Raw genomic sequence first — 26,474 nt, forward strand, 5'->3', positions numbered from 1 at the left:
GACAGAGAATCATGGATCACTGCCTCCTGCACGCCCCACATGGGGGACGGAGCCAGCAACCGGGGTGCCCGACTAGGAATTGAACCGTGACCTCCTGGTTCATAGGTCGATGCTCAACCACTGAGCCACACTGGCCGGCCATATGCATAAACAGTAAAGACAAACGCGGGGAATAGCGACTTCTGCTCTGTAAAGCGCGCTGCTGGGTGATCTAGTCGGTCTGGCTACCTGGTGGCTCCAATGCGCGCGGCCGGGCACACGGGGCTGGGACCCGCTCAGGTTTGCTCAGCCTCCCGCCCTCCAGGGACGCCCTCCCGCCACTGCTCTTTAGGGACGAGGGGACTCCCAGAGCCTCGCCGTCGGCTTCATTTAAACTTTCCCGCAACATTTCCGTGCCGTGGGCGGGCTCCGCCTCCTGGCCACGTGGGCGCGCACCGGAGTCCCGAGCTGGTACTGCACCTCCGGTGGCGTGGCTCCCGCGCCCGGGTGGGCGTGGCGGCCCCGGCGCTGGGGGCGGTCCCGGAGGGGGTGTGACCGGCCCGGTGCTGCGGGCGGGTCCGGCAGGAGAGGGGGCGGGTCCTGAGGGGCGGGCGCAGGCGGCGGCCAGGGCGAGGGAGCGGCAGGCCCGCCGCAGGCCCAGCGCCACCATGGAGCGACGGCGCCCGCGGGCGCGGGGACCGCTGCGGCAGCAGAGGCGGCCGACGAGGAGCGGTGGCTGAGGCCGGGGTCCCCGCGTGGGCCCGCGATCCCCTGCCGCCCCCGAGTCCCGCTCCCCGCTCCCTGTCTTCCCGGGGCGCGGCGGCCCCCCCGCCGGACGATGCGCGCCCGCGGCCGCCCCGGAGGCTGAGCCCGCCGCCCGCGCCCTCGCGGCCGCCCCCGATGGCCTTGCCGGGCGCCGAGGGCGTGGCCGACCGGCCGGGATCCCCGGACCGCGGCGCCCCGGCCGGCTCCGCGTCGTCGTCGTCCGCCTCCTCGGGCGGCTCGGCCTCGGCGGGCACGGGGCTGTGGGCCGCGCTGTACGACTACGAGGCGCGCGGCGAGGACGAGCTGAGCCTGCGGCGCGGGCAGCTGGTGGAGGTGCTGTCCCAGGACGCCGCCGTGTCGGGCGACGAGGGCTGGTGGGCCGGCCAGGTGCAGCGGCGCCTGGGCATCTTCCCCGCCAACTACGTGGCGCCGTGCGCCCCGGCCGCGCTGCCCGCGCCCCCGCCCGCCCTCCCGCCGCCGCCGCGGCCCGGCTCGCCCGTGCACGTCGACTTCGAGCGGCTGGAGCTGAAGGAGCTGATCGGCGCGGGCGGCTTCGGGCAGGTGTACCGGGCCACCTGGCAGGGCCAGGAGGTGGCGGTCAAGGCGGCGCGCCGCGACCCCGAGCAGGACGCGGCGGCGGCGGCCGAGAGCGTGCGGCGCGAGGCGCGGCTGTTCGCCCGGCTGCGGCACCCCAACATCATCGAGCTGCGCGGCGTGTGCCTGCGGCAGCCGCACCTCTGCCTGGTGCTCGAGTTCGCCCGCGGCGGGGCGCTCAACCGCGCGCTGGCCGCCGCCAACGCCGCCCCGGAGCCGCGCGCCCCCGGCCCGCGCCGCGCGCGCCGCATCCCCCCGCACGTGCTGGTCAACTGGGCGGTGCAGATCGCGCGCGGGATGCTCTACCTGCACGAGGAGGCCGTGGTGCCCATCCTGCACCGGGACCTCAAGTCCAGCAACAGTGAGTGGCTGGGCGGTTTGGGGGTGGGGGGAGGACTGCGTACAGAGGCCATGCCCCGCGCGGCCCACCCCACTGCCCGAGCTGGGCGGGCCTCCCCCGGCCCAGTGCCAGGTGGAGGGGGGGGGGGGGGGGGGAGAGGCGAAGCGTGGCTGCCCGCAGTACCTCCTGGGCAGGGCTTCCAGGTAGACCTTAGGTGACCTGCTTTGGGTGCCTTTTTCAAAATGCGCACCAGCCCGGCCGGTGTGGCTCAGTGGTTGAGCATCTACCTATGAACCAGGAGATCACAGTTCAATTCCCAGTCAGGGCACATGCCTGGGGTTGCAGGCTGGATCCCCAGTGTGGGGCGTGCAGGAGGCAGCCCATCCGTGATTCTTTCTCTCTTATCATTGATGTTTCTATCTCTCTCTCTCCCTCTCCCTTCCTCTCTAAAATCAATAATAATAATAAAAAATGTGTATTTTTTTTTAAATAAAAATGCGGGTGAGACTTGCTTGCACACTTATCATGTATACCATATCAGCATCTTCTAGAAACTTCATGGTGCTGTTTGGCCTTTAAGTACAAGGGCGGTTTGTTCATTTGGGCAGAACTTTGCAATCCGAGGCCTTCCTGGGATCATGCGGAACCTTGGCCCTCCTGTCTGGCCCAGCGGCTTCATGGCACTGCCTCTTCCCTCAGTTTCCCAACTGGGCATGGCGATGGCTCTTCTCCCATGTGAAATGCCTTCTGGCCTCTGAAGTTTCCAGGTTTTCCTCGGCCGCCTCTGCACGTGAAGGGTGGTTTTCTTACTGGTTGGGTCGCTTTGAGTGTCCAGGAATAGTCTTAGGACAAGAAACACCAGTTTGCCCCAGGGTGCACGGTGCATGTGATGTGTGGGTTGATGACGGGCGAGTTCATTGTCCTTGCGCAGCGGCTGGACGTGCTGAAGACTTGGCCTGTATGATTTTCTTTCTAAATCTCGGTCCAGTTTCCCGATGTCCATGAAGAACTGGCAGTTGAACTGAACACAAATTCGATTCTATTTCACCATCTAGAAGAGCTAAGAGCTCTCGCCGGTTTGTCTCAGTGGATAGAGCGTTGACCTGCAGACTGAAGGGTCCCAGGTTCGATTCCGGTCAAGGGCACGTGCCTTGGTTGCAAGCTTGATCCCTGGCCCTGGTCAGGGTGCATGCGGAAGGCAGCCAATCCGTGTGTCGATCTAACATCGATGCTTCTCTGTCTGTCCCTACCCTTCCCTTCCACTCTCTCTCAAATTCAATGGAAAAATATCCTCAGGTGAGGATTACCAAAAAAAAAAAAAAAAAAAAAGCGACTAGAGTTGCTGTCTTCAGTTGGTTCTTCGAGATGGGAAATTACTCAATATTCTTAGGATGAGATGAAATCTTAGAACAGATTAGAAGATACAGTCAGAACTGGCATTGGCCGGCCACGGCTGCGTGCGTCCCAACCTCGTAAAACCTGCTAGGACAGGCGCTAACTCGACTGGAAACGCTGTCCTCCTCCAAGCTGCGGAAGGAAGAGGGGCAAGGAGAGACAACACGCGTGTTGTATGTGTGTGTAGATATTTTCCCCACTCAAAATCTTCCAGCCCTGCAATTTCCTTGAAAAGGACTACTTGGCATTTGGGTGATGGGAGTTATACGTAATTCCAGGGTGGGTGGCTACATGTAAGCATCGAATAATTATTTCTTTTAGGTTTTATTTTATGACTCCCATTCACCCCCCCGCCCCAATCTTGTAGTTTAGATTGCTTAAGTGAGGAGAGCAAAGTCTAACAGAATAGGGCAGAGAAAGTGGCCCTGGTGGTTGTCTGTATCAGAGAATGACAGAGGCCGCATGAAGGGCGCTAGAATTAATTCCCTTTGGCCCGTATATAGTAGACACCGTACATATTTTTGTTGTTGTTTATTTTTAAAATATGTTTTTATTGATTTCAGAGAGGAAGGGAGAGGGAGAGAGAGAGAGAGAGAAACATCAGTGATGAGCGAGAATCATGGATCGGCTGCCTCCAGCACGCCCCGCACTGGGGATGGAGCCCGCAACCCCGGGCATGTGCCCTGACCTCCTGGGTCATAGGCCGCTGCGCAACCACTGAGCCACACCGGCTGGGGCTACATGAAAAACGTTTAAAGAACTAATACTATTAAATAGTAAAAAGAAATAACATGACCCCATGGAATAATAACTGCGGTGAAATAATTTTTATGGACCGTGGAACAACTTGAACAGGGGAGCCATCTCCTTCTGGGTCCATGGTCGGTATTATGTCATTTGAAGGTGATTGTATGCTGCAGCTTCGTTTCTGAACGTCTTTTTTTGCCGTCAGAATGAGTCGCCGGACTTCCCGGAGCATTTTCATTTCTAGAATTGTCCGGCAGGGTTGCCTGTGTGTTAAATTTCTGCACTTTTAAGAAGACCTGCGTGGCTCGGCCACTCGCCAGGCCAAACGTTTGGTACAATGTGGCCATTATTATAGCTCTTGAATGACTGCGACACGGACCTTTTGAATAGGGCCTCGGACGTGCAAATCACAGCGCCTGCGACCTGGCTTATGCTGTGGGGACACTGATGTTACTTGGTCGAGGAATCAGTACGGATACTTCGGTGCTTTCTTGTGTGCGGGGCGGCCGTCACTTCTTGTTCTATTACAGAATGTTTTGTTTGACTTTATTGGTTGTTTGCTCATGGTGGGAGGGAGTTCAGGAGAGTGTCAACAAGGTTTTGAAAACCAATATTGAATTTTTTTTTCTTTTTCACTCTGTAGTCCACTCGGGTAACGAAGAGTCAGTGTAAGACTCCTTGGAACCGAGTGGAAGCCGTTGCTTAAAACAAATGTTTAGATTTGTCGGAGGGAGATGCGGCTCTTGGCAGGTGTTCTCTTTCCTCTTTTCTCGGTCCTTTTTGGTGGTCTCCTCTCGCTTGAGACCATGTTTATGTTGAAACAATAGCCCAGATATTGTGACGGTACAAGCCCTTCTGTCCCTTTTCTAACAGAGAGAGAGATTGCACGTTGAGCCCAATTAGCAAGTGTTAAGCATCATTTATGTCGTTAAAATATGCTAGGCCGTGCCGGGCCGGCGTGACTCAGAGGTTGAGCGTCGACCTATGAGCCTGGAGGTCAGGGTTCAATTCCAGGTCGGGGCACATACCCAGTTGCAGGCTCAGTCCCCAGGAGGGGGTGTGCAAGAGACAGCCAATCAATGATTCTCTCATCATTGATGTTTCTCTCTCCCTCCCTCTCCCTTCCTCTCTGAAATCAATAAAAATAAAAAAATTTTGGAAAAAAAATAGAGAATAGAGGGTGGTGAGGGGCAGAGTGATGGGTGCAGGATGGAACTCAAGGGAAACGACTCTGAAGATGTCACAGACATGGACCCGTGGTCGGCAAACTGCGGCCCCTTGAGTGTGGCTCTTCCACAAAATACCACGTGCGGGCGGGCACGTACAGTGCGATTGAAACTTCGTGGCCACACTCAAGGGGCCAAAGAGCCGCAGGTGGCTCGCGAGCCGCAGTTTGCCGACCACTGGACCAGGAGGAGGCATGCGTCAAGCTGAGATCCAGGCAGAGGGAGCTGAGCCTGGGAGAAGGTGGAGTCGAGGTGGGAGTGGAGAGCGTGGGCCAGGTCAGCATGGTGGGCTGTCCACCTGCAGCCACCTGAGGGCCTTCCTGAGAGCTGGTCCAGGGCGGGAGCCTGTGTACAGAGGAGGAGGGAGGAGGAGGAGGAGGAGGAGGAGGAGGAGAGGGAGCCTGGGGTCTGATTTCTGTGTTGACGGGATTACTGTGGCTGCTCTGGAGGACAGACTGGGAAGTGGCCTGAGTGGAGGCCGTCGAGGTTGCCCAGGCCAGAGCAGACATCGAAGGCCGCCGAGGTGGTCCCGGCCGGAGCAGGCGTTGGCGTGGCCGAGCGAGGCAGCCGTGGCAGTGGTTTCCAGAAAGCTCCCCGGGAAGAGGAAGGTGAAATCGCACACTATGGCATCCGCTGAGGATGGCTGGAGTGATTAGGATGTCGCCGCCGACGTGTATTTATGTTGGCACAATTCAGGGTGGAGAGGAGACGGCATGGCCTGGCTGTGGTTCCTTATGGTTATTATTTTTACATATTGCCGCATGGGTTCCGTCTTCTCTCTAAAAAGCAGAAAGTAGACCTTCCATGCGGCGCGGAGCCACACGTTTCGGTAGCCGCTTGCCTGTATCATTTCTCTTTCCGTGATTCAGCAGTTTTTATCCTGCGTATGTTCGCGTTCTGGGAATCACTAGTATCTAGAGCAGCGGCTCTCAACCTGTGGGTCGCGACCCCTTTGGCGGCTGAACGACCCTTTCGCAGGGGTCGCCTCAGACCATCCTGCAGATCAGGTATTTACATGACGGTTCATCACCGTAGCAACATGACAGCGATGAAGTAGCCACGAAAATAATGTTATGGTTGGGTCACCACATGAGGAACTGTATTTAAAGGGCCCGAAGGCTGAGAACCGCTGGTCTATATTATTCTCTACCAGAGCATCGACCGTCTCTAAATAGATAAATATTATGGAATGCAATTTAGAGCTCTCACTAAAAACAGAAAACTACAAAGAGAATCTGATTTTTTTTTTTTGGCTTTTCTCATTAATACAATGTAAATAAAGGAACTATTTGAGAAAATTATAGCAAATGTAATCTCTCCGGTGTTTCCGAAGCTTTTAAGAGCCACTTGGAGGAGCTATTAATTAAGATCCGATCAGTTAGCAGACTGCATCGTCTCCCTTCTCCCTGTGCCCCTTTCCCTCCGACGTGTAGCTCCATGCCCCCCCGCCCCCCCCCCCCCCGTGCCCACTCCTGTTCCAGGGCCACGGGCAGAGCAGCCCAGGTACCTCAAGGGTCCCAGAGAGCAAATCTGCTTCTGAAACAGAAGCAGCTCAAGGGCAGGTTTGTTGTTGCTGTTTGTTTTTTTTAAGTATGTTTGTATTGATTTTTTTAAAAATATATATTTTATTGATTTTTTTACAGAGAGGAAGGGAGAGGGATAGAGAGTTAGAAACATCCATCAGCTGCCTCCTGCACACCCCTCACTGGGGATGTGCCCGCAACCAAGGTCCATGCCCTTGACCGGAATCGAACCTGGGACCCTTGAGTCCGCAGGCCGACGCTCTATCCACTGAGCCACACCGGTCAGGGCTGTATTGATTTTTTAGACAGGAAGGGAGAGGGAGCAATAGAAACATCTGATGTGTCATCGATCGGCTGCCTCCCGCACGCCCCCTACTGGAGATCAAGCTCACAACCCGGGCATGTGCCCTGGACCAGGAATCAAACTCCTGACCTCCTGGTTCCTAGGTCGGCGCTCAACCACTGAGCCAGGCCGGGCGGGCCAAACTTACTCTGTAGTGGACATTTCCGCCGTCACCGGCAAAGCTTTCGGCTCAGTAAGGCAAGAGGAGAGGGGGGCCTCCCTTAGTCCGGAAGGCTGTCCGTGGGCCCTGTCCTCACGCGGCGGGCACACGGCGAGCTTTTCCAGAAGGCTCCGTTCCTGGAAGGACCGTCGGTTTTCCCGAAGAGAACAGCTACTGGAAGTCACTCAGCCCCGTGTTTGAATATTGGCGGCGTCATTTCCTAGCCGTGTGACCTTGAGAGGTTATATAACCTCCTTGGACCGGAATTTCTTGATTTCTGACCCGTCTGCTGAGTCCCTCTCTTGGAGATAGACAGAATCCTGTAGAAAAGAAATCTGTGTCTTGTTTCCTTAACCTTTCGAAGGCAGTTGGGTAAATACTGGCATGGTTTGTTTTTTTTTTAAATCTATATACATTTTTATAGATTTAAGAGAGGAAGGCAGATAGAAACATCAGTGATGAGAGAGAGTCATGGATGGGCTGCCTCCTGCACGCCCCACGCCGGGGATCGAACCCTGACCTCCTGGTTCCTAGGTCAACGCTCAACCTCTGAGCCACAGCAGTCGGATGGAGCCCAGGGCTTTTTTAGGGAACAGAGAGTAGCTGAGTGTGGCTGGGATGAGAGGTAGACAAGGGGATTTGTGGGCAGGAAATAGGCATTGATCCTGTGCTGGACAATGAGGGCCTTGATTCGTACAAAGATGTGTCCACTCTCTGAGGGCAAGAGTGAGCCAGGGAGGGTTTAAGGGGGAACGCGGTCAGATCTGGGAAAGAGAAACATCAACAAAGAAGAGAAACCAGAGCATGGGGTCATTGGCTGTATGGCTGGACCAGCCTAGATCAGCAGTGGGGCGGGCACACAGTATAAAATCCTTACGCGTTGGTTTGACGTAAGCTGTTTATCATTTATGACCGGTCCTGGTTTTTACAGTCGCTGTTTATTTAGTGACTTCACTTCAGGGCACTTTCTCCCTCTGGCTCACCAGAGTTAGAAAATAATGACCAGCCCAGCCACGGTGGCTCCGTGGCTGAGCGTCGATCTGTGAACCAGGAGGTCAGGGTTCGATGCCCCGTCAGGGCACATGCCCTGGATGTGGGCTCCATCCCCAGTCGGGGGCGTGCGGGAGGCGGCCGATCCATGATTCTCTCTCATCATGGATGTTTCTATCTCCCTCTCCCTTCCTCTCTGAAATAAATTTTTAAAAAATACCTATTTTTTTTTTTAAAAAAAAGATGGTATGTAAACAAATGAGTGTGTCTGTGTTCCAATAAAACTTTATTTACAAAACAGGCATTGGACTGGATTTGACCCAGGAGACACAGTTTGCTGACTCCCAGCATATGTCAGGACCTTTAATGAACTGTAAGACAATCTAAATGTAAGCTGGTGACAATATACTCATTTTTATATATTGCTTAGAAACACTTTGAGTTCTTTATTCTTAAAAAAAAAAAAATATATATATATATATATATATGTATATATATTGATTTCAGAGAGGAAAGGAGAGGGAGAGAGAGAGAAACATCAATGATGAGAGGGAGTCATGGATCGGCTGCCTCCTACACACCCCACACTGGGGATCCAGCCCGCAACCCGGGCATGTGCCCTGACCGGGAATCGAACCGTGACCTCCTGGTTCCTAGATCGACGCTCAACCACTGAGCCTCGCCGGCCGGGCTCGCTTTGAGGGCTTTAAATATTTCCTGATTTTTATAGAGTGTGGACTCACTGATACCTGAACGTTGTCTAGGATGCTTTATAACCTAGGAACGTGATCATTAGTCCTTCCGCAGAAGACTGTGCCGTGCGATCACCTATGTATTCAGCGGCAGGGGAGGGGGCAGGGTCCTGGCAGTTTGGCTGACTTGCTGGATCGGGCCAGGCAGCAGGACCAGGAAACAGTCCTGGGCTTTGTTCTCTGTAGGAATGCGGCCACCTGCGTGATTTGGCAGGTCTGCTGGTACCTGGGGGGGGGGGGGGGGGCGGGGGCGGGGGGGGGCGGGGGGTGGTTGATAAGTGGAGGGTCAAGGAGGAGGCACCAAGCACTCAATTGCTACTGTAACTGTTTCATTCCCAGATCACCTGCCAGTTGGGGAAATAGCTTCATTGCACATAATCCACTAGTTGGTGATTATTATCCATAGTTAATGATAAACTATGAATGAACATGCTTTCAAATTTAAATTTTACGAGGTTTAATTTTATGTCAAGGGGCCAGATACACACACACACACACACACACAGATAGATAGATAGATAGATAGATAGATAGATAGATAGATATTTATGTATATATGGTAATGGGATTACCTCCGAAAAAAAATTCTAGACAACAATTCATTTTAGTAACATGTTATCAAAAAAATAACATTCATCGTAGACTTATTGGGGTGATCACTTTGTAAGTTACATAAATGTCTGATCGCTATGTTGTACATCTGAAACTAATATAATATTGTGTGTTGCCCGGCTGGCGTGGCTCGGTGGCTGAGCGTCCACCTATGAACCAGGAGGTCACGGTTCGATTCCCAGTCAGAGCACATGCTAGGGTTGTGGGCTCCATCCCCAGTGTGGGGCGTGCAGGAGGCAGCCGATCCATGATTCTCTCTCACCGTGGATGTTTCTATCCCTTTCTCCCTCTCCCTTCCTTTCTGAAGTCAATAAAAATATATTTTTTAAAAATATATATTTTTAAGAAGAAATGTAAGAAAATTTGGTGCCATTTGATAAACCTAGGAAGTTAGCATTTATTCGCTGTACGTGGTTGTTCCGAGTTGAAATCCACAGAGTCACCTTACACTTCAGACTGGGGCGTTGGTTAAATACGTCGCGCTCCCTCCCTTGTCGCTTTTCTCAACGTGTGTTTTTTTTTTTTCCTTATGACTTTTTCTTGGTGATAATATATTCGTGGTTAAAGATTAATCGACAGGATCCCATTAGACTCCAGTGGAATTTGGACACAGCAATCCCATAAATGTCGAGAAAATAGAATGGAGACATTGTAATTGCCTTTTGTTAAAAGAAAAAACAAAATAATATATACGCCTTAGAGGCCCTCATTCTGGAAATACCCAACCGAAACTTCAAAGGCGGCGGGAAAGTCAAGTGGCTCCCGGTTGAGTGGGTCGGCCGGGTGCAAGGGTGTGAAGGCCGATTGCGGAGAGCAGGGGCTCGAACCCTGCTCGCCGGCTCACTCCCAGGAACCTCCCGTCTCTCTGGGGCCGACAAGCTTGGATTTCCTGGCCCGCACGGTACACCTCCTGGTGGGCAGCCCTCCCTGCCAGTGGCAGGAAGCGGAAGCTGGCACCCACCCTCGTGTCCTGAGGCTGAAACCTGGCCAGCTGCCCCATTCTGCTACCTGTCGGGAGACCTGGCTATTTTTTTTTTTTGGTTTCGGTCACTTTGCCCAAAAGATAAGGAATGTCAGGAATTTTGCTGGACTCCTCGGAAATAGGCTCCGAGACACAATGGGCCTTTCACGGGGCTCGACGCTTGGCATTCAGAGTGTGACTCGAACGTGTTTCCTGTTCGTGCCAAGGGTGGCGGCGTTCGGCTCCTATGGAAACTTGGGACCTGGGAGGGCCAGGTGTCCCGAGTCATCGGCACAAGGGCTGCTCCTGGGACGTTGTACCATGGCCTTTACTTAGAAATGCAATGAGTTTTACGTGTTTAGGTTTCACGTATTTTAGAGCTGCCTGTCTTTGGCCTTGGCTTCCCCCGGGCTTCCCTCTGTTAAGCAACACACTCACGCCTTCCTGCGTGGGAGAACATTAAACACACAATAGCACTTCCTCAGCATTGGCGACGTGTGATAAATCCTCACGCAAACATCTCTCTGGTTTCAAGAGAGAACCGTAGCCCGGCTGGGGTGGCTCAGTGGTTGAGCGTCGACCTATGAACCAGGGGAGGTCATGGTTTGATTCCCGATCAGGGCACATGCCCGGGTTGCGGGCTCGATCCCCAGTGTGGGGCGTGCAGGAGGCAGCCGACCCATGATTCTCTCTCATCCTTGATGTCTCTCTCTCTCTCTCTCTCTCTCCCCCTTCCTCTCTGAAATCAATAAAAATATATGTAAAAAACAAAGAGAGAACCATACAAAATAAATGAGAACCTGAGACCACTTCCAGACCTGTTGGTAAAAGTGTGTGTGTGTGTACATGTGTGTTTCTGTGTTATCCTTACGAAATGCTTACTGCCGTTTCAGTGTTCTAAGCACTTACATGAACTCACAAGATACTGTGTTGGGCGATATTGGGGGAGACCTGGGGGGGCTATAATATGCATTCCCTCCTCCCTCCCTTCTGATGTACATACGATCAGGGTTCCCACACATCGAGGAGACAGCAGTACAGACCCCACCCCACCCCCAAGCCCAGGAGCCTGCCCTTTGTCATGCTGCCTCTGTGTGGACCAGGGGATACTGGTCCAACGACAGGAAGTCAGAAAGGAGGAGATGGGCCCCGGGCTAGAGAGAGCTCTCCGAGGATGGAGGATGCTCTTGTGAAAACTGATGCACCCCGTCGGCTGAGCGAGTAAACAATTAGGACCATGAGCCCTGGGGTCAGACTGCCTGAGCGTCCCTGCTTCTCAGCTGCGGGACCTTGGACAGATGACCACGTGGCTGGCTTCAGTTTCCTTATCTCTCGAGTCCAGATCATTAACAGTGCATACCGATAGCATCAGGGCAGGGTTCCCTGATTCAAATACCTGTGAGCGCCCGGCCGGCGTGGCTCAGTGGTTAGTGTCGACCTGTGAACCAGGAGGTCACGGTTCGATTCCCGGTCAGGGCCCGTGCCTGTGTTTCAGGCTTCATCCTCAGTGTAGGATGTGCAGGAGGCAGCCGATCCATGATTCTCTCTCATCATTGATGTTGCTCTCTCTCTCTCTTTCTCTCTCTCTCTCCCTCTCTGAAATAAAGGGGGATGGGGAAAGAGTACTAAGCTGAACTATGTCTGTGGATTTTTTTCCCAAAAACTTGTAACTTCAGGCACCAAGGCCCCCCTAGCGCAGTGATGGCGAACCTTTTGAGCTCGGCGTGTCAGCATTTTGAAAAACCCTAACTTAACTCTGGTGCCGTGTCACATATAGAAACTTTTTTTATATTTGCAACCATAGTAAAACAAAGACTTATATTTTTGATATTTATTTTATATATTTAAATGCCATTTCACAAAGAAAAATCAACCCAAAAAATGAGTTCGCGTGTCACCTCTGACACGCGTGTCCTAGGTTCGCCATCACTGCCCTAGCGGTTATGATATCAGTGACGTCAGGAAGCTAAAACGCAAGTTCATTCTTGTGTGTCCTCCCCACCGCAGGGAAGGTTGTGTTGAACATGCGCCGGGAGAAGACGATAAAAATCGCGAAAATATCTGACCTTTGTGTTTGTGGTGGTGGCTTCTGTGTGTTTTCAGTTCTGCTCCTGGAGAAGATCGAGCATGATGACATGTGCAATAAGACGCTGAAGATCACGGACTTCGGGCTGGCGCGGGAATGGCACCGCACCACGAAGATGAGCGCGGCGGGCACCTACGCCTGGATGGCCCCGGAAGTCATCAAGTCGTCCCTGTTCTCCAAGGGAAGTGACATCTGGAGGTGAGCCCCAGGCCCTTTGCTTTAGCGGATGTTTTCAGACAGGGTCGCCGTCTGTCCTTTCCATGAGCCCCAAAGTCCTCAGCGATTCTGAGCATGACTCAGCGATTCCGAGCATGACTCAGCGATTCCGAGCATGACTCAGCGATTCCGAGCATGACTCAGCGATTCCGAGCATGACTCAGCGATTCCGAGCATGACTCAGCGATTCCGAGCATGACTCAGCGATTCCGAGCATGACTCAGCGATTCCGAGCATGACTCAGTGATTCCGAGCATGACTCAGCGATTCCGAGCATGACTCAGCGATTCCGAGCATGACTCAGCGATTCTGAGCTTGAAGGGTAATGGAGGCCTTTGGGGATGGGGTTTTATAGTTTTGATCGTATCATCACAGGGGAGCAGGTACCTTAAGGTTTTGAATGGTTGTGGCTTCCATTTGATAAGAGAACCTTCTATGGGAGGTTTGATTAAAACTGGTTATAATTGGCAGCCGGCGTGGCTCAGTGGTTGAGCGTCGAACCAGGAGGTCACGGTTTGATTCCCGGTCAGGGCACATGCCCGGGTTGCGGGCTCGATGCCCAGGGTGGGGCGTGCAGGGGGCAGCCGATCCATGATTCTCTCTCATCATGGATGTGTCTGTCTCTCTCTCCCTCGCCCTTCCTCTCTGAAATCAGTAAAAATATATTAAAAGAAGAAAACAAAAAAGAAAGAGAACAACCACATTAGTCCCCGTGGGGCGTGGGGCTGGCCCCACCTGGTTCAGTCATCGCTGCCCCTGAGCCCTCTGCTCCGTAAGCAGCTGAATGCCTGTGATGGAGGCTCTGCTGATTTCTGGGGTGCACCACTGCTTTCTGGGGACGCCTGTGTTTGGGACATTAGCCTCTCACCTGGGATGGGGGCCACTGCTTTCTAGGAAGAGCAGGTCCCTGGGAGCTGCTGGAGGCGGGTGCGGATACCTTTGTCCCCCAGCTGTGTCCCAGTGACCTTGGTGGTAACCTTGCTTTCCAGCTACGGAGTGCTGCTGTGGGAGCTGCTCACGGGGGAGGTCCCCTACCGCGGCATCGACGGTCTCGCCGTGGCCTACGGGGTGGCGGTCAACAAGCTCACCCTGCCCATTCCGTCCACCTGCCCGGAGCCCTTCGCCAAGCTCATGAAAGGTACGTGGGCACCCCTGTCTCTGTGGGTCTGTGGGGGCAAGGGGAGTCCTTCATTACAGCATATATATATTTTTTATTTTTTAAAAATTTATCTATATCTATATCTATATCTATATATATATCTATATATATATATATATATATATATATGTATGTTTGTTTTTTAATCCTCACCTGTGGATATTTTTCCATTGGTTTTTAGGGAGAGTGGAAGGGAGAGGAAAAGACAGAGAGAAATATTGATGTGAGAGAGACACATCGATGGGTTGCCTCCTGCACATGCCCCGACCAGGGCCCGGGCCAGGGAGGAGCCTACAAACAAGGTGTGTGCCCTTGACCGGAATCGAACCCGGGACCTTTCGGTTGATAGGCCAATGCTCTATCCATTGATCCAAACCGGCGAGGGCAAGCATTCTGTATTTTTTTCCACCAAGAAATGTCTGTGGTTCTAATTTTCAAGGGCTTTTAAGTACTTACACTATCTTAGAGTTAGAAACCTTGTCTTTGATCTAAGATGTCAGGTCACGTCTTGATGAAGTAAGTGATGTAAGAACAGTCCCGTTTTTATCGGTGACTCACTGAGGTACAGAATTCAACTGAACGGTGATAAAGGTTTCTTCAAGACCACTCGTGGAATTCAAAGACAGTGTTGAGTTGGCCCCGAACCTGCTATTTTAAATCTAACCTAACGATCAAAAGCGTTTTACAGTCTTCGCTGGTGTGGTTTTCCATGACCTGATATCTTTGATGCTTCTCTCTTAAAAATTCACTGACTCTTATTGTAAGCGGCAAGTTCTTTTGCTTAATAATTAGGCTATTTCTTAGAACCTTTCTTGCGATTATAATGTTTTAGAGCAGTGGCTCTCAACCTTCCTAATGCCGCGACCCTTTCATACAGTTCCTCCTGTTGTGGGGACCCCCAATGTCATGGTTACAAATTGAACATAATTAAAGCATAGTGATGAATCACAAAAACAAGATGTAATTATAGATGTGTTTTCTGATGGTCTTAGGCGACCCCTGTGAAAGGGTCGTTTGACCCCCAAAGGGGTCTCGATCCACAGGTTGAGAACCGCTGTTTTAGAGGCTTTGGTTTTCTTGAGCTGAGTTATAGAACTCTCTGTCAGTAAGTCATCTGGCCAGGGCAGCTTCATGGCTGGGCATCAGTGCACATGTCCACATGTTAATGTCATATAAGATAGGCAACACGAGCCTTATCTGGTAGTCATTATTACGCATGCCACTGGCATGGACACTAAAATAAAATGTTCAACATCATGAATAGGCTTGCCCTAGCTGGTGTCACTCAATGGATAGAGCGTCGGACTGTGGACTGAAGGGTCCCGGGTTCGATTCTTATCAAGGGTACATGCCTGGATTGCGGGCTCGATTCCCAGTAGGGGGCGTGCCGGAGGCAGCTGATCCATGATTCTCTCTCATCATTGATGTTTCTATCCCTCTCTCCCTCTCCCTTCGTCTCTGAAATCAATTAAAAAATATATTTTTTAAAAAGAACAACCTTTAAAAAAAATCATTAATGGACTTAAAAAAACCTTCAGCAAATACTGTCCGCAGGGGCTGACCATCTGAACTATGCGGAGGGACGGTATTGATGCGATCCTTGTTTGTTGTAGAATGCTGGCAACAAGACCCTCACATCCGCCCGTCCTTCGCCTTAATTCTCGAGCAGCTGACCGCCATCGAAGGGGCGGTCATGACGGAGATGCCCCAGGAGTCCTTTCATTCCATGCAGGACGACTGGAAGCTGGAGATTCAGCATATGTTCGATGAGCTGCGAACAAAGGAGAAGGTGAGAACATGCATTGAGCTGCCTGATACACGCACACACACACGTATGAAGCTGATGGAGGACAGGGGTCACGAGCCATCACGGGCATTCTTCTAAAATGTTCCCAGACATCAATATTTATTGATTCCTGCTTTCTAGTTCAAACAAAACAGAGCTGTATTAGGAATGTGTGATCGGCAAAGAAAAAAGTAGCCCCGGCCGGTTTGGCTCAGTGGCTAGAGCGCCGGCCTGCGGACCGAAGGGTCCCAGGTTCAATTCTGGCCAAGGGCTCGTACTTTGCTTGCGGGCTCCTCCCCAGCTCGGGCCGTGGTTGGGGCACGTGCAGGAGGCAGCTGATCAATATTTCTCTCTGTCTTTCCCTCTCTCTTTCACTCTCTCTAAAAAAATCAATTGAAAATACTAGTATCCTCAGGTGAAGTTAAAAAATAAAATTAAAAATTTATCATTCCGATGGCATCCAAAAACTCAACTCCACAGTAGCCGGAATAATGATAAGAATGGTTGCTGGTCTCTCCCACCTGTTAAAAAACACATCAGGCCCTGACCGGTGTGGCTCAGTGGCTAGAGCGTCGACCTGCAGACTGAAAGGTCCCAGGTTCGATTCAGGCCAAGGGCATGTACCTTGGTTGCGGGCACATCCCCAGTGGGGGGTGTGCAGGAGGCAGCTGATCGGTGTTTCTCTCTCATCGATGTTTCCAACTCTCTATCCCTCTCCCTTCCTCTCTGTAAAAAGTCAATAAAATATATTTTAAAAAATAAGAATAAAAAACCCGTCAGGAGCCCAGGAAGAACCTTGGCTCAGGCTTCGTCCGTGTCTTTATCGGATGCCTCCCAGGTCCTGTACCTTGCACTTTGGTCAGTGCCGCGGGCGAAAATGACCAAGCGTGAACCAGTGTAGTGTGCAGACGTGTTATCTAGCAGGAAAGGCAGACGGGGGACCATTAAACCAGCGAGTAATCATTCTAATAATAATGACTCAGGCCAGCCCGGATAAGGGAGGCGCAGGCTCCTAGGACACGAGTTTATCTGGTGCCGCAGGCCAGGGGCCTGGAGGACTGAGAGTGAGGGAGCCGGCGACCGGGGGCCGGGAGGGGCAGTGATGTCCACCGAGGACACACTGTGTCCCAAGGACAAGGGTCAAGGGCGCTGGGAGGAACTCAGAATGGCCGGGGACACTGCTCGCAGGACCTCCTCTGTTCTCCGGCCGCTGCACCCCGAAATGTCCCGGGACAAACACTGTCCCAGACAAAGGTGCCTGTTTCTTAGTAAAATGCTGAGTAAGAGTTAAGCGTTGGCCTTAGAACCAGGAAAGTGGTGGCTCTGGGTGGCCAGGGGCCGGCTCCAGCCGCCACCCCACCCCCAGCCCCAGCCCGGGCCTCAGGAATCAAGTGATCCTGGGAAGTAACCTTCCATCCCGAGTTCTTGGAAGGATTATTATCAGCGATATGATTCCCGTGTTTCTTGGAAACTTGAATATAGTTGGTTGACTTAAAGTGAAACAGAAAAGACTGATGTTTTGGGGGGTTTTTTTGGTTTGTTTGTTTTGCACCTCTCCTAAATTGTTTTCAGGAATTCTAAAATTAGACGTTTCATTGCGAAAATTTTTTAAAAAAAAGAAAGAGAAATTTGGGGGAATGGGAGAGGACTTGGAGGATAAAATGAAAGTTGAAATCACAGAATTTAAAATTTGGGAAGTCATGTTAATAAATCATGGTTACTTTAAGCTACGTTGTTGAATTACTTTTAATGAATGATCATTGTATCAGTGGAGGTGTATCTGGTGAGTTGATTCTCCTTCCGTGTGGCATAAACATCAGAAAGCATGCTTTATAGGGGATGCCCTCCTGCTCCCTTCTGAGATTTTGTAGTAGTTCCTTTGTTACCCTTTGCGCCCACTTTTTAAAAAAAATTTTTTTATTGATTTCAGAGAGGAAGGGAGAGGGAGAGAGAGAGAGAGAGAAACATCAACGATGAGAGAGAATCATGGATGGGCTGCCTCCTGCACGCCCCACACTCGGGATGGAGCCTGCAACCCGGGCGTGTGCCCTGACCGGGAATCGAACCGGGACCTCCTGGTTCCCAGGTTGACGCTCACCCCTGAGCCACACCGGCCGGGCTGAGCTCACTTTTTAGCTGTGCCAACCCTGGGCCTTTGCTGGTTCTCATGAGACGTGGGCAGTGCCGCCTGAAAACGGCCCTGATGGCGTCCCGCGAGTCTGCGGTTCACGGTGAAAGCCTGTGCCATCTTCTTTTTTCTTTTCTTTCTCTCTTGCTCAGAGGTCTCCAGCTGCGTCCTCTGGCTGGAGGGCGGCTCGGGTGCGTGCGCTATCTCCCTCTCTCCTTCGCTGATTGCTCAGGGTGGGAGGCGTCCGACTTGGGATTAATGGCCGGGCCCGTGTTACTCAGTAAACGGCAGCCTCGCAGATACCGGCTCCTCCCTGCATTCCTGGCGGCTGATCTCTGTGCGTCTGCCTCTGTGTGTCGGGCGCACACGGTGTCTTTGAAGGCCTGGCACCGTTAATGATTAACGTCTGCCCCCGAGTCGGGGTTTGCCATTCGAGGGGCCTGTGCCAACCAGGCAACTCCGCCAACATGGCTACTGAGTCACCTCAGCCACCAGGAGACGCTGATGATGCTTCCCAGGCTCAACGCACCGCAAGGGGTTCGAATACCCCGGATTTTTTTTTTTAATTCTTTCTCTTCTGAATGTTTAAAATTCATACAAAGGAAGAACATTCTGGCTGCTTTCCCTCTGACCTTATTTTTTTGCTCTTATGAAGTCTTAGGCCAGTGATTTTTTAAAAAAAATACATTTTTATTGATTTCAGAGAGGAAGGGAGAGAGAGAAACACCGATGATGAGAGAGGATCATGGATCGGCTGCCTCCTGCACGCCCCACACTGGGGATCGAGCCCTGACCAGGAATCGAACCGGGGACCTCTTGGTTCATGGGACGACGCTCAACCACTGAGCTATACCAGCCAGATTCTCACTCTTATCGCATTTGGTGTGTCAGGTGGTTAGAAGGGCAAGAGGTAAGGAGAGAGCAGTGTGGAAATCGAGTTTAAAATATCTGTGGCCCTAGCCGGTTTGACTCGGTGGATAGAGCGTCGGCCTGCGGACTCAAGGGTCCCAGGTTCGAGTCCGGTCAAGGGCGTGTACCTTGGTTGCGGGCACATCCCCAGTAGGGGGGTGCGCAGGAGGCAGCGGATCGATGCTTCTCTCTCATGGATGTTTCTAACTCTCTATCCCTCTCCCTTCCTCTCTGTAAAAAAATCAATAAAATATATATTTTTAAAATATCTGTGATGCCTCTCTCAGTTGGTGATGGGCCGTACAGGCTGCCGGCCGCCGATGGCGCCTTCCCGTGCGCCCGCGGTGACCGGGTGTCTGGGCTGCAGAGGCGGCCTCTGCCGGGCCGTGACGTGACGTGACGTGGTGTCGCCCTGTCCCAGGAGCTGCGGTCCCGCGAGGAGGAGCTGAGCCGCGCGGCCCTGCAGCAGAAGTCGCAGGAGGAGCTGCTGAAACGGCGGGAGCAGCAGCTGGCCGAGCGCGAGATCGACGTCCTGGAGCGCGAGCTCAACATCCTCATCTTCCAGCTCAACCAGGAGAAGCCCAGGGTCAAACGGAGGAAGGGCAAGTTCAGGAGGAGCCGCCTGAAGCTCAAGGACGGGCACCGCATCAGCCTGCCCTCAGGTGGGCCCGTCCGCAGGCCACCCCGGGCCAGCCGCTGGCTCTGCCGTGTGACCGGGGCCCCGGGAAGCCAGGGGGAGGGAAGGAGGTCCCCCAGACATGGAGCATCTTCCGTGGCTTCCCGCAGTGCGTGGTCCTCCTGCCGTCAGCCACGAGCTGCCGGGTGAACCAGAGCGTGGCACACGAGTATGTGTTTTATTGTATTTTTTAAAATATATTTTGTTGATTTTTTTACAGAGAGGAAGGGAGAGGGATAGAGAGTTAGAAACATCGATCAGCTGCCTCCTGCACACCTCCCACTGGGGATGTGCCTGCAACCAAGGTACCTGCCCTTGACTGGAATCGAACCTGGGACCCTTCAGTCCGCAGGCCGACGCTCCATCCACTGAGCCAAACTGGCTAGGGCTGTTATTTTATTATTTTTTAAATATGTTTGTATTGATTTCAGAGAGGAAGGGAGAGAGAGAGAGAGAGAGAGAGAGAGAGAGAGAGAGAGAGAGAGATAATAAAGTAAACTGTGGTTCTGCAAATATGAAACGGACTTGTGTCAGAGATTTTTCTCAACTCACTGGCTAATGAGGGAACCCATTCCAATTGGTTCGATAGAGTTAGCGGGACCAGGTCTTCTTTATGGGCCATTAGTAAAGGAATGCGAGGGTTTGATTGCTGGGTTTAAATACCAACCTGGTTAATGCCCGGAATGGCAATAAACCGTAACCTTTGGGATTGTCTTTCTGGCCAGACAGAAACTATTTGCATCATCCCCAGACGAACTCTCCACGTTAACCTCTGCCCCTCCTGAGCTGTTAAAATACCCCAGTCACTCGAAAATCAATCAAAGACGAAGGCACTGCCAGAACACCCAGATGTCCCTTACTTGTGTCTGAGTGTTAAATATATATATATATATATATATATATATATATATATATATATTTTTTTTTTACAGTTTACTAAGACAGTCTCCCCTCCCATCTGCTGCTATTGCTTCTTCTTTCATATATTCCCATAGTTCTTTGCACAACTCTGTCAGGACTTGTACCCTCCCTTACAGGTAGGTCATGGTACCTACCATTTGTCAAGTGCTGTGACCACAAAGTACTTTTCTTTTCTTTTTTATTAATGATTCTTTTTTAAAAATATATACTTTTATTGATTTCAGAGAGGAAGGGAGAGAGAGAACCATGGATCGGCTGCCTCCTGCACGCCCCACACTGAGGATCAAGCCCGCAACCCGGGCCTGTGCCCCGACCGGGAATCGAACCCTGACCTCCTGGTTCCTAGGTGGACGCTCAACCCCTGAGCCCGCCGGCCGGGCTCTCTGGCAGCTTTTGCTGGGATTGCGATGTGCCGGAGACTCGGCTGTGAAAATAACTTCAAACCAGGAAATCTCAGTTCTTTCTCTCCCGTCTGCCAGATTTCCAGCACAAAATCACCGTGCAGGCCTCTCCCAACCTGGACAAACGGAGGAGTCTGAACAGCAGCGGGTCCAGCCCGCCCAGCAGCCCCACGGTGATCCCGCGGCTCCGGGCCATACAGCGTGAGCGCCGCCCCGCCCGCCCCCGGGCCCGTGTCTGTTTCTGTCATTGGTTCAACTGGTTCTAACTGAGCATTTGACAGGGAAGAGGTGTCCCAACTATTGGGAAAACAAAATTTAGACGCACATTCCTAAATCTAGTTTTCTTCCATTGATAACATTTTTTTAAAGTATACTTTTATTAATTTCAGAGAGGGACAGAGAGAGAGAAACTTCAATGATGAGAGAGAATCATGGATCGGCTGCCTCCTGCACGCCCCACACTGGGGATGGAGCCCGCAACCCGGGCCTGTGCCCTGACCGGGAATCGAACCGTGACCTCCTGGTTCCTAGGTTGATGCTCGACCATTGAGCCACGCCGGCCGGGCTTGGCTCTTATTTCCCCCCCAAATACAGTGAAATTCTAACTGTCACAGAATGTTAACTAGGTAAATAAATAATCCAATCTTTGCTACTACTTTGCCTAGATTTTGTGCCTTTTCTTCTAACTTATTTCAACTTCTGTGCGAATTTTCTCATTAGAGAAAGCTCACCAGTGAAAGGAATCATTTGTTATTTTTATGCTTCTTCATTGTTTATGTGTTTTGAGCAAGGTAGTTTTTTGGGTTTTTTTTTTTTTTTACAAATGATTTGATTCTTTTGACTTTGAAGTTTCTTACTTGATGAATGAGTGATGCTCCCTATTCAGTGACTTCGGATGAAAGCAACAGGACGTGGGGAAGGAGCACGGCCTGCCGACAGGAAGAGTTTGAGGATGTAAGAAGGAATTTCAAGAGGAGAGGTTGTACCTGGGGACCCAGTTCTATCCAAATGAAAGAACGAACTGATTGCAAAGAAAGGTGCGTGTGCGCCACCTGGTGGCTCCAGTGGGTACTGCGACAAGTGGCGGCACCCTCTCAAGCACGGCGTTGGCCAGACTTAACTTAAAAAAAAAAAAATTGGATCTATTTGTGGAATCGAATGAACAAAATAAACTGATGAACAAAATAGATCCAGAAACATGGAAGCATAGAACAGACGGACGAATCTCAGAGGGAAGGGGGCGAGGGGGACGGAAAGAGACGAACCATAGAGCTTACATGTGTGGATGCATAACCTAACCCCGTGGTCGGCAAACCGCGGCTCGCGAGCCACATGCGGCTCTTTGGCCCCTTGAGCGTGGCTCTTCCACAAAATACCACGTGCGGGCGCGCACGTACGGTGCGATTGAAACTTCGTGGCCCATGCGCAGAAGTTGGTAATTTGTGGAAGAGCCGGTATTTTGTGGATGAGCCACACTCAAGGGGCCAAAGAGCCGCATGTGGCTCGCGAGCCGCGGTTTGCCGACCGCTGACCTAACCCATGGACACAGACAGCAGTGTGGTGAAGGCCTGGGGAGGAGGTGGGAGTGGGATGGAGGCAGTCAGTAGGGGGGAAAGAGGGGACCTATGTAATACTTTCGACAATAAAGATAAATTTTAAAAGTAAATTAAGATAAAAAGTTTAAAAATTAGGGTACTGTAGAGATATCTGGATATGATTTCCATTTCTAGGATGAGTGTATCACACTCATTCATTAGTATTTAAAGTTACGTCGCTAAATCTCCGACTTATTATCTGCCTGATTTTTAAGGTTTTATTTGTGCTTCGTTAGCTCCTCAACACCTAATTGGCTATGTGTTTCTATTACATTAAAATAATAAACATCTCGCCCTGGCTGGTTTGGCTCAGTGGTCGAGCATCAGCCTGTGGACTGACGGGTCCCGGGTTCGATTCCTGGTCAAGGGCACGTACCTCGGTTGCAGGCTCCTGGCCCAGCCCTGGTCGGTGGCATGCAGGAGGCAACCGATCGATGTGTCTCTCTCTCTCACATCGGTGTTTCTCTCTGTCTCTCCCTCTTCCTTCCACTCCCTCTAAAAATCAATGGAAAAAAATATCTTCGGGTGAGGATTAAAAAGGAAGGAAGGAAGGAAATAAAATAAGCGTCTTTCTCTCGTAGGATAAGACCTCTCTCGGATGGCAACAGTCCTTGGTCAACCCTCTTCATAAAACATCACAAAACCATGCCGTTGGCATCGTTGTTTGTGGACCAACCAGGTACGTGCAGCAGAAACAGAATTTGCTTCACACCCCGCTTCTGGGTGTGTGTCGTAGAAGCGGTTCAGCAGCCTTAGCATATCATGAGCATATTACGCTTTGATTGGTAGGACAGCCGACCGGTCGACCGGACACTTAGCATATTAGGCTTTTATTACGTGGGGTTATCTGTGCCTGTCCAGACAGAGGGAGTCCTCCGAGAAGCCATCCTACTTCTTTCTTAGAATCTTTTGATCCCCATAACTCCGCCTCCTAGAGCAGCGGTTCTCAACCTTCCTGATGCTGCGACCTTTCATGCAGTTCCTCATGTTGTGGTGACCCCCGATTTCATGGTTACAAATTGAACATCATGAAAGCATAGTGACGAATCACAAAAACAATATGTCATTATAGATGTGTTTTCCGATGGTCTTAGGTGACCCCTGTGAAAGGGTCGTTCGACCCCCAAAGGGGCCGCGACCCACAGGTTGAGAACCGCTGTCCTAGAGGAATCCCAGGACATATTGGGCTCACCATTAATCTATGGATTTCATTTGACAACAGCCTCTCCCCTCTGTCGTGTAGACGCTGGGTAGATACTTTAGGGTTTGGTTACCTATACTAGTTGCTCAGTGCACCCGAGGGCATATATTTTTCCATTGATCTTTTAGAGCGAGAGTGGGAGGGAGGGGGAAAAACAGAGAGAAACATGGATGTGAGAGAAACACATCGATTGGTTGCCTCCTGCACGTGCCCTGACCAGGGTCCTGCAACCGAGGTACGTGCCCTTGACCGAATGGAACCCGGACCTTCTGGTCCACAGGCTGACGCTCTATCCACAGAGCCAAACGGGCTAAAGCAGTGGTCGGCAAACTGCGGCTCGCGAGCCACATGCGGCTCTTTGGCCCCTTGAGTGTGGTTCTTCCTAAGCCTTAGGAGTACCCTAATTAAGTTAATAACAATGTACCTACCTAGATAGTTTAAGTGTAAAAATGTGGCTCTCAAAAGAAATTTCAATTGTCGTACTGTTGATATTTGGCTCTGTTGACTAATGAGTTTGCCGACCACTGGGCTAGAGCTATTGTGCATGTAGTTTAAAGGACTTTCCCTGGAAGACGCTCCTCCTTGGTGCATCTCTGCCTTTCTCAGGTGCTTGTGAAGATCCCAGACCCTCTGCGGACGGATCAGATCCCAGAAAACCACAGCAGATCAAACCCTCCGCGCCAGCCCCGGCGGACCCGCCTCTGGGGAAAGATGGGCAGCGAGAGAGCCCGCTGGAGACTGAGAACTGGGAGGAGGCTGCCTCAGCCGCGGGCACCCCTCAGGGGACCCCGACCCACACTCTGAGCAGGCCGCCCCCCAGGAGAAGGACGGAGGGCGCCCTATACAGCTGCACCGCGCTGTTGGCGGCCGTGGCCCTGGGCCTGGACATCCGAGAGCTGCCCCGGGCGCCGGCCGCGGAGGAGCCGGGGCCCAGGGACGAAAGGAAGAAACGCGAGGGCATCCTGCAGCGGGCACCCTGGCCCCGGGGGGCCGCCGATCGCCCCCGGGCATCGGCCACGCTGCCCCCGCCCGGCGCCCTGGGTCTTCTCTCCAGGCCTTCCCTCTCCACCAAGTGCCTGCTGCAGGCGGAGGGCGGGGATTCCCTCGAGGGCGGTGCGCACAGCATGTGCGCCCCCGACGTGCCCACTCCGGGTGTCTGTCCTGCCGCAGGAGGGTGCCAGCCCGCCTCCCCACCCAGACACGAGGCCGAGAGCGGGGTGTGGAGGCACCTGGGCCCCCCCTCCTCGGAGCTGACCCGTGGGGACGCGCCTCCCTGTGCTTCGTCGAAGAGAAGGGCAGCGAGTCACAGGCGGACGGTGTCCGATGGCAACGCCTCTCTGGCCCCAGGTAGGCGCTTGGAGGGAAGGTACGGACACCACTGTAGGCGGCAGAGTGTCACCCCACATCTGGGCGCCGGACAAGCGATGGCATTTCCCAGCGTCTCCATTTACAGATGTGTTTCCACCAGGCACACAGGCCTCCGAATTCTACCCTATGCCTTCCTTTCACATCATCTGGATTCTGGGAAAAGGATAATTAAACGCCGGTCACTTAAATATGTAATCATTAATAGCACCTTAAATCAGAAAGCCCACGCGAGCCCGGCTGGTGGTCAGGTTTCCGTTTTTTAAAAATATATTCTTATGGATGTCAGAGAGGAAGGGAGAGGGATAGAGAAACATCCATGAGGAGCGAAAATCATGGATCAGCTGCCTCCTGCACGCCCCACACTGGGGATCGAGCCCGCAACCCAGGCCTGTGCCCTTGACCGGGAATCGAACCGTGACCTCCTGGTTCCTGGGTCGACGCTCAGCCCCTGAGCCACGCGGGCCGGGCTGGTTAGTTGTCTGATATGCATGTGTCGGACGTCCCGGTCCCTGATGGCACTGTCTTTGCTTTCTCAGCAGCTGCTGCCGCGGGAGCTCCAGGACTGCCCCCGGAGCGGGTGTGGGGGCCCCCCCACCCCTCCTGGCCTCACAGGAACCTGCCCCTCCAGGCCCTGCCACTGGAGACCCCGCCGGGAAAACACAAAGCCTTCACCCCTGTGCCTCCCCCCTCCGCCCTCCCAGCCCCCGCGGACGCCCCCCAGGCCTTCCCAGGGAGGACTGAGCCTGCGCAGACCGACCCTGGCCTGGGCGGCGGGGCACCGACCCCGGGCTGTCCCCTCGGAGCCCGGGACAGAACTAGGTCGCTCGGGCCCTCCTTGCTGGACGCCGACGTGCAGGGCCAGAGCCAGGACTGCACGCCGCCCCTGTGCCGGGTGAAGAGCGGGAGCTGCCGTCCGTCCGTCTACCAGCTGGAGAAGGAGTTCCTGTCTTAGTGCCTTACGTGATGCAAGCATTTCTCTCTCTTGTGAGGTGAACAATTAAAACACTGCGTCTGTCTTTGAGTTGTTTCGTGATGCTGGGTCTCGCAGAGCGGCGGCCCCGCGCCCGCAGCGGTCATGGGTCCGAGAGGGACGTGGACGTGAGCCCTGCAGGCCGGCCGTCTAAGGAGACGGTGTTGCCGCTGGATTGCTGCCTAGGGACGTGAAACGCGCTCCAATGTGAGAGTGTGTGGCCACGCAAAACGCACAGCTCTGCTGGGGAGAGTTAGGGAAGCACAGCGTTTAATCCCGCTGCTCTCATGTCTGCTGTCTGTGAGCTGACAGCACAGGAAGTGGTGGGTCACCTTGTCCCCCACCTCCCTCCCTCCCTCCTTCCCTTTCTCCCTCTCCTTTGTTTTTTTCCCCTTTCCTTTCCTTTCTTCTCACCTTTCTTTCTCTCTCTAACTCTCTTTTGTGCAACAAAAAGCCAAGAAGAGGAATGTGCTATTAGTAGGTAAAGGTGCCTATTTTTTAAGAAATATATTTTTATTGATTTCAGAGAGGGAGAGAGAGAGATAGAAACATCAACGATGAGAGAGCATCATGGATCGGCTGCCTCCTGCACGCCCCACACTGGGGATGGAGCCCACAACCCGGGCATGTGCCCTGTCCAGGAATCTAACCGTGACCTCCTGGTTCATAGG

General features: G+C 52.6%; 1 protein-coding gene across 2 annotated transcripts; it reads left to right on the forward strand.

Annotated features, from left to right (window-relative positions):
* The first annotated feature begins 591 nt into the window (after window positions 1–591).
* MAP3K21 (mitogen-activated protein kinase kinase kinase 21) lies at window positions 592–25,854 on the forward strand. Of its 2 annotated transcripts, none has more exons than XM_036355027.1 (10): window positions 592–1,699; window positions 12,491–12,671; window positions 13,679–13,827; window positions 15,462–15,637; window positions 19,093–19,333; window positions 20,748–20,870; window positions 21,556–21,706; window positions 22,846–22,943; window positions 24,072–24,812; window positions 25,370–25,854. In XM_036355027.1, exons 1-10 carry the CDS (start codon window positions 880–882, stop codon window positions 25,783–25,785), a joined length of 3,096 nt encoding a protein of 1,031 aa, XP_036210920.1. In that variant the 5' UTR covers window positions 592–879; the 3' UTR covers window positions 25,786–25,854. The 2 variants fall into 2 exon arrangements, with proteins under 2 accessions (XP_036210920.1, XP_036210921.1); XM_036355028.1 differs by having other exon boundaries at window positions 25,373–25,854.
* The last annotated feature ends 620 nt before the right edge of the window (window positions 25,855–26,474 follow it).

Source organism: Myotis myotis, unplaced genomic scaffold (assembly GCF_014108235.1).
Source record: "Myotis myotis isolate mMyoMyo1 unplaced genomic scaffold, mMyoMyo1.p scaffold_m19_p_21, whole genome shotgun sequence".
Lineage (NCBI taxonomy): Eukaryota > Metazoa > Chordata > Mammalia > Chiroptera > Vespertilionidae > Myotis > Myotis myotis.

Bases quoted from the DNA above. Each gene is read 5' to 3' on its own strand.
- MAP3K21 (XM_036355027.1), top strand. From the start codon at position 880: ATGGCCTTGCCGGGCGCCGAGGGCGTGGCCGACCGGCCGGGATCCCCG. The intron at 12,672-13,678 runs GTGAGCCCCAGG...CTTGCTTTCCAG, and splicing joins AAGGGAAGTGACATCTGGAG to CTACGGAGTGCTGCTGTGGG. The intron at 13,828-15,461 runs GTACGTGGGCAC...TGTTTGTTGTAG, and splicing joins CTTCGCCAAGCTCATGAAAG to AATGCTGGCAACAAGACCCT.